An 8,237-nucleotide genomic window follows, 5' to 3' on the forward strand; every position below is an offset into this window, starting at 1 on the left:
GAAGATGGTACGTTAGTCATTCGCAGTCAAGACGCCACAATGTTAAATTGTGATGCTGTTAATTATTTACATTAGAAGATTTTTCAAATCATGTAAATAAAATATTTTCCGGGCGGGAAGCTAGCAGTTCCCCTCGTTTAGTTTGCAAAAGTAATCTCGAATGTGGAAAAGAAGCCCACCCAAGAGTACTAAAAAATGAAGGAGCACATGGGCTTCTTTTCGAGGTTTTATGGCAGTCTATTTAATGGAAAATAATGCCATGCAACTTTGTTTTAAAAAAGGTCCACTTGACATTTACAATCCTCAAAATATCTCTCTTTCAAAATAAAAGAAAAACAATATTCATTATTTTCCATTAAAAAAAAATCCACTGGCGCCAAATTGGGTCCACTTGAGCACAGTGTATTAACATACGAAAAGATTGAAACTTGAGTGACTTTATTTCTATTTTATATCACTGCTCCCCTGGTGCCAAATTTTGTCCACTTGAGCACAGTGTTTTATACGAAAAGATATTAAAATTTAGTGACTTTATTTCTATTTTATATCACTGTGCTCCACTAGGGCCAAATTAAATATTAAAATGTAGTGACTTTATTTCTATTTTATTTTTTTATTAAACCTTATTTAGTGAGGGTGACCTTAAACAGCATATGCAGACAGTCAAAAATATATATGGAAAAAGAAAAACGGATGAACTATGTTAAAAAAATATAAAAATATATAATATATATGTACTTAAATACAAAAATATAGCCTACAATACTATACAAAACGTTGAGTTCGTGGTGTGAGAGGATGAGCTTTAAGGATGCAAAATGCTCTATTTTGAATGGTCTGTTCGGTCAATATTCGATCTGATTCCCCAAACACTACAGCAATAGTCAATGTGTGGGAGGATTATAGTGTTATAGAGGAGTATGGATGTGTGAAATGACGGGCACGCGATAAGATGGAGATGGACAAGCCCAGTTTGGAACGGAGTTTATTTACATGAAAAGAAAAAGATAAATTTGAATCAATGTGAATGCCAAGATGTTTCTTTTTGTCAGTTTGTGATATGGGTATATACGAAACGATATTAAAAGTAGTGACTTTTATTTCTATTTTATATCACTGTGCTACCCTGGTGCTAAATTGGGTCCACTTGAGCAGTTACCGTAGTACTATTTCTATTATTGAAGTTAATAAAGGCATAAATGGCGCTCCGTAGAGAAGTAGAGAATGCTCGATCGTCGAAATGACGCTCTGAATATACCTCTAAATATGGTCCGGGGCCAAAATCGGTCCGGCCGGACCAGTTTTGGCTCTAAAATTGTGGCCAAAAGCAGTCCGCCACTGCCAAAATCGGTCTGGGCTTTTCTTCTGTCGATTTTAATTGAATTACTAGGCCTATGATGCTGTTTTAAGTTGTTTATGGCTAGAAAAATATCCCGTGATATATATTAGTAAGTTATATTACATTAGCCTATATAAATACGTGAACGTGATTGGTTGAAACTGCGTCACATGACTACCGCTGCGAGGATCGTAAATCGTATATAATAGAGAGGTTTCGCAACGCTACGAATACGATAACGAAAACGAATACGTCACGCACATGTATTCGTTTTCGTAAGCCTGCAAAAATCGAGGGCGCCGTCGATCCAAAAAAAAAAATGTGACTGCGGTAAATTCGAAGCGCAGCAGGTACGTGTTGCTTGGCTGCCTAGGCCTAGCGTAACATCAAAGCGAGTGAGCACTTTAAAAACTGCTATTTATCAAAATCGACTTGTTATTTTAGTAAATTACTTTTAGTAAATTACTTTCAATAAATCTATAATTATATTATAATCATGAATCATTTCTGATTCAAATGCAAAATGTGGAAAATAATCAAAAACTATACTCGTTTTGTAGTTACGAATATGACTGGTGATATTCGTCAACACAAATACGCTTTACGAATATGAAATGGGGATCAGCTCAAAAGTTTCATAAATGTATGACGTATCTGTTTTCGTTATCGTATTCGTAGCGTTGCGAAACCTCCCTATTATCCTCGAGAACGATGATATTGGCCGATTAATTTTCGCGTAATTATCGTGTCAGCCTGCCACACACTCACATGAACGGGTATGAGACGCTGATATTGCCAGCTAGATTTTATTTATGATTGAAGCCTTTCCTTCCTTAGCCTAATCAATATTGGATTATTGTTTTATAATAATTGTATTGAATTGATATATTTATTTATTAACCATAAATAATTAATAAATTAAATTGTTTTTAACATCATGGGGAAACGAAGATGTTAAAAAAGAACAAAATGGATTAAAAACAGGCAGAGATACATATTGTATACAAAAAGCCTAACAATTAGTACTAATTATTGATGAGTTACTACTAAAATGATAGTAAAAAAAACAGGCTTAATTTATAATATTAAAATAACAAATAAAACCCCGTAGTTTTCAATATAATGACTAATCATGGCCTTTTTTTTAATGATATATACATTATGACTCATTTTGCGCACCATATATTTGTAAGACCGGATCATATTTGGCGGCCAAAAACAGTCCTACTGCCCGGACTGATTTTATCCAGGCCGGACCAATTTTGGCCGCCGCGCCAAAACTGGTTTTGGACAGCCGGACAGGTTTTGGCAGCCATAAATGGTCCCCCGGACTGATTTTGGCAGCCAAAACTGGTCCGCCGGACCGATTTTGGCCTGGACTGATTGGATTCCGGACTGATTGCAGATTGGATTCCGGACTGATTTTGATGTGACACTGCCACCTAGCATAATTTCATTTCGATCGCTGGCCACACTGGACTAACTAGGCAGGCTTATTACAAGTAAAGGAGGCCTAGCTACAGCAGTAGATATTCAACTTGTTGTTGGCTAACTAATATAACAGATATCGCCTTTTATATCGGTAAAATATAGAGATTTTATAACCCCTTGGGAATGATATTATGTTCTCGGGGAATATCTAGCTGAGGGACATTATGTCCCACAGCTAGATAATAGAGCTTCGGGAAATAACAAATATAGGCTAGGCCTAGGCTATATTCCCTCGAACAAAATATCATTCCCTCGCTCGGGGATGTCAAATCTTATATTTAAATATAATCTTATATTTAAATATAAGATAATGTTATACAAATTACAGACATTGCCTGCTTAGAGGTTAAATGTAAGATTTGACATCCCCGAGGGAATGATATTTTGTTCGAGGGAATATATATTTCCCGAAGCTCTAGCTGAGGGACATATATATTCCCCGAGAACATATTATCATTCCCAAGGGGTTATAAAATCTCTATATTTTACCGATATAAAAGGCGATATATGTTTAATATAGGCCTATATAATTTTTTTTTTAACACTGCTTACTATCCAGTTTTTTAACCTTGAGTTTCATTTTTAATCAATTCTGTTTTTTTTAAAAATGTAATGTTATTTAAATGTACTTTATTCAGAAGGAATATGAGTTACATAATCACATAGTCACATATGTCATTTATACTACTGGTACATTACATTAGCCTACAGCTAGGATAAGTCTATGCTAGACAGGTAGGCCTAGGCTGCAACAGATATTATAATGTCATAGGGTTGGATTAAAAAAGTGTTTTTTTTCATTCAAATTATTGTGATTTTTAAAGACAAAAATAAATTTATAGTTTCAGGTTTTTTAGGATGACAACTACTACTATATCAAATGGAAATGATGTTCTTGCAAATGCTTCGCAGGAACGACTTGACAGCATTCCATTTACCACTGCAGATGATGCTAAAGACATCATCAAGAGTTTGTACAACATGAACGTTATAGACATAAAGAAATTTGACAGTTATGAAGATTTGAACTTCTACATAAAAACTGACAATAATTCTACTACTAGACATGGAAATGAATTTGTGTTTAAAATTTCAAATACGCAGTTATCATTAGATAAGAAAATATTTGATGCCCAAACTGACTTGTTATTTCGGTTGAAAGAAGTTGGAATTTCAGCACCAGTACCTTTTAGGGATGTTAATGGACAAAATTTTAGCTTACAACATTTACAAAATATTAAAGATGATGGTAAGTATAAAAGCACTTACAGTGGAAAAATGGGATTTATTCAGAATAGCTTTCTTGTAGCAAATACAAAAACTATATAATATGTTCTCTTCAAATGGTTGATTTTGTAGTAGTTGTGATGGAAGGGAATTACATGGTACGTCTGCTTACATACATTCCAGGAGAGAGGTTGGTGACGGTTAAGAACATTTCACTTGATCTTTTCTACGATGTTGGCAAGATTCTCGCTCATATTCATAATGCATGGAAGGTATGATATTTATTGTTTTCTATTTATATTTCACATACTCTTTCCAAAAATTAAAAGTAAGATCTTTGAAGTAGTTCTTTCTACTATTTTTATGTACGCTGAAATCCAGTGCCTCAATTTACATTATTTTCTTTGTTTACCAAAGTTCTCTTAAGCCTGGTTTCCATAAAATCGCTACACCGTGTCGCCGACTGCTGTCGCCGACAGAGCGTAGCGATTCTATGGAAACGCTAGAATTTATCGGGGATCTAATACGCAAGCGCTAAATATTCTTTGGTACACGCGTATACGATTCATCGCCGAAAAAATCGGCAAAGTTGAACATGGTTGAACTTTGCCGATTTGTCTGCGATGAATCGGGGAGGCCTCCCCGATGCGCATCGGCAACATCTGCGCGGGTAGCGATTTCAATGGAAACGGTGTAGCGATTTTATGGAAACCAGGCTTTACTTTAAATTCTCTTCTCAGATGTTCCAACAAATATCGGAAGTGTGGCCAAACCAGTGGCCAAACCAGTACTCTATACTGTTAAAAATACATCCAAACATCACTGTTAGTGTTACAATTCCATATTTTTTTTTTTCCAATCTTTCGACAATCAGAAACAAAAAAGTTGAACAGGGCAGTTGAGATAAAGCAAAAGTTAAAAAACTGTCATCAAAAGATGTGCTTAACCAAACCCACGTCAACACTACATAAACAAACAAAATTCAATACATAACAAAACATAAAACAAATAAAATACTGTGCAAAAATTACATAAGAGATAGATTATAAAAATAGATGTTCAACTTTGCCGATTTTGTCGGCGATGAATCGTATACGCGTGTACCAAAGAATATTTAGCGCTCGCGTACTAGATCCCCGATAAATTCTAGCGTTTCCATAGAATCGCTACGCTCTGTCGGCGACAGCAGTCGGCGACACGGTGTAGCGATTTTATGGAAACCAGGCTTAAATCATTAAGAAAATACAGTGCATGTTACCGTTAAAATGTAGGCTTTAAAAATTAGGTATGTACGAGCATGGAGGTATATACCTCCATGGTACGAGTTGGTGTGGGTACGAGTTGGTTGAGGTACGAGTTGGGAATAGGTACGAGTTATTTTGGGTACGAGTTGACCACTTCTAGCCTAGTAGGGCCAGGCCTACTCTTCGCGATACATCGCGATAGCGCCACACGTTGAGCCTTGAATTGAGTTTGCTTTATTAGCTAGGCTAGGCCTAACTGCTAAGCCTACATTTTAAAAGGTGTATACTGTATTTCTTTATGATTTAAGTCGTAGGCTGCTACTATAAGTTACAATAATAATTATTATTAGTAAGAAAACATTTAATACTGTAGTATTTCAAACAAGCTACCCTCTATTAATAATGGAACGATCCATTTGATGATCTGGGTTTTCTAGTTCCATTTTGGAACTAGAAAACTCAGATCTTTTGATATCTGAGTTTTCTAGATCTAGAAAAGTCAGTTATCTGAGTTTTCTAGATCTAGAAAAGTCAGATATCTGAGTTTTCTAGATCTAGAAAACTCAGATATATCTGAGATCTGAGTTTTTCTAGCCAAAGTAGGGAATTGTAACAATGATGTTCGGATGTATTTTAAACGTTTTTTACCTCTATGTTTTTACTTATATGCTTGGTGTCTAAATAAAAAATTATTATTATTTGTTTTTATTTAGGGTTACGAGCATCCATCTTTGATCCGTGAGGATTTTGAGTGGCACTTGCGATCAGCAGTTCATACACGTGCCTATGTACATCTTGTAAAGGAGCAATGGCAACGAGATATTTCTGAAGCTGTTCTTGATAAATTTGAAGCAGAGGTTTTACCTGTCTATGACAAATTAACTAGAGGTGAGAAGTGTATTCATTTTTAAAGATTATTATTATTTTTTTATATTTTTAATGAAAAATATCATTCACCACAAACAGTGCAAAAATCTCCTGTTAAATTATGTGATTTTACATTGCATTGTGGGTTTTTACACTGCATTGTGGGATGTTTTATAGTAAGCAGCAAACGTTTACATGCATAATAGCACTGACACCACAAACAGTGTTATTGCATTGTGGGATATTTGAAATTACAGTACTGCATTTTAAAGTATTCAAGTAATAAATACTTTATTGAGAATTCGAAGCTACAGAATGCTATATTATCTTTCAATCCCTTTTCTACATACCAGTTTAAACAAATTTCAATTGTCATTTTATCAGGTATTATCCATGGTGATTTAAATGAGTTGAATATATTAGTGACACCAACAACTGTACCCAACAGTCAACAAAGGTATATGATAAGTGGAGTGATAGATTTTGGCGACACAACAGTATCCCCTTACATCTTTGATATCAGCATCAGCCTAGCCTACATGATGTTGACCGACATAGAAGAATCATCAATCCCAAGCATCTGTAAATGGTTTCTCTCAGGATATGGGAGTGTTTCGAAAATACCAGATTTTGAAGTTAACATGGTTGTTACTATGATGTGTGCACGTCTCGTTCAATCCCTGCTGATGGGTTTATACTATCATTCAATGGATCCAACAAACACATATCTACTTTGCTCGCAGAAACGAGGATGGCAAGCTTTGAAGAATGTATGGAAATTATCGATTGACGATATCAAAACAGTTGCATGCCCTAGATAAGGCCTAAACACTGTAGTTTTGCTCAAGCATAGCATCAATTGAAAAACAAGGGCATTTTTGTTTTTTTCCAAGATTTTATGTTACTGACATAAATATAGATTATTGCTTTAAAAAGGGGTACTTTGTGCTGAAATCTAAAATAAAAAATCACTGCATTTATTATTTGAATTACTTTATTAACTATAAGTGTAAGGAGGAGATACAGTTGTGTAACCCAGTGCAAAATCTCAATTGACAGGAAACCATAATGTATTATTTAATGTATTTATTTAAGACATCAATTACCTAAACCCAGGGTTGTTAGATAAGCCCAGTCACACATTCCATTCCCATGATGTTCACGCAAACAAAGAGCCTGTTCGGACATAACAAACAATTTACACATGTAATGGTTGTGTGTGGTGTAAATTATGAGATAAACAACCTGTTTAAAAAACCCAACTTAATTGAATTGTTCAATTTAACCTTAAACTGCATGCTCATCAACCACAAGACAAGGAGCAATTTGACCATATTAGTGTAAAGAGATGTATGAAATATGACCTTGCTGGGTACATTTTTAAATTTAAATGTGTAAATTTTTTATCGTCTGTCCGAATGATCATTGGTTTAGCTCTCAAGGGTACTCCACAGTTACACAGTCATGTAAACTGATTTTATGTACGAACACAGCCCAAGAAATACAAAGTGTAACAGTGCTCCAACAATATTATATTATATCTGGCCCGACTGGCTCTTTTATGTAAGAAATTGTATTAGTATTAATTACCTTTAACTAGCAGTAACCCGTGCTCCGCACAGTCTTTTTCTGCCTTAATATGTTATATACTTTGCATGGGCAAGTATAATAACAGCGCACTTCGATAAAAGTACTTTGACAAATTATTAAAAGAAAAAAAAATTGTATCACGAATAAAATTCGGAACTACTGTACTGTATTTACGGCCATTGGTTTGTTATACACTATTCCTTCACTTCAATATATGTAGGCTAAAAAATTAAAGCAATAGTACAGTGGATATGGAACTTTGACTTTACTTTTGACTGGAAAAGAAAAACTACTTACGGCCATTGATTTTGTTATACACGGAGTATTCCTTTAGTTTGAAATATATGTAAGCTACAAAATGAAAGCAATACTGGATTTGGGGTGCGCCTCAGAAATTGTCAACGTGCATGAACGGGACAGGTCAGTCGGCAGAGATTAAAACTTTTTAATGATAAAATATGAATTGGTAAGTTAGGGAA

General features: G+C 34.8%; 1 protein-coding gene across 3 annotated transcripts; it reads left to right on the top strand.

Moving 5' to 3' along the window:
* Positions 1-2,093: 2,093 nt before the first annotated feature.
* LOC144853826 (hydroxylysine kinase-like) lies at positions 2,094-7,148 on the top strand. 3 transcript variants are annotated; one of them, XM_078711673.1, is made up of 5 exons: positions 2,094-2,921; positions 3,673-4,079; positions 4,190-4,329; positions 6,015-6,189; positions 6,553-7,148. In XM_078711673.1, the coding sequence occupies exons 2-5, from the start codon at positions 3,689-3,691 to the stop codon at positions 6,987-6,989; spliced, it is 1,143 nt and encodes a 380-aa protein (XP_078567799.1). In that variant the 5' UTR covers positions 2,094-2,921; positions 3,673-3,688; the 3' UTR covers positions 6,990-7,148. The 3 variants fall into 3 exon arrangements, with proteins under 3 accessions (XP_078567799.1, XP_078567801.1, XP_078567800.1); XM_078711675.1 differs by having other exon boundaries at positions 2,094-2,864; XM_078711674.1 differs by having other exon boundaries at positions 2,094-2,841.
* Positions 7,149-8,237: the final 1,089 nt, after the last annotated feature.

Source organism: Antedon bifida, chromosome 10 (genome assembly GCF_963402885.1).
Source record: "Antedon bifida chromosome 10, ecAntBifi1.1, whole genome shotgun sequence".
Lineage (NCBI taxonomy): Eukaryota > Metazoa > Echinodermata > Crinoidea > Comatulida > Antedonidae > Antedon > Antedon bifida.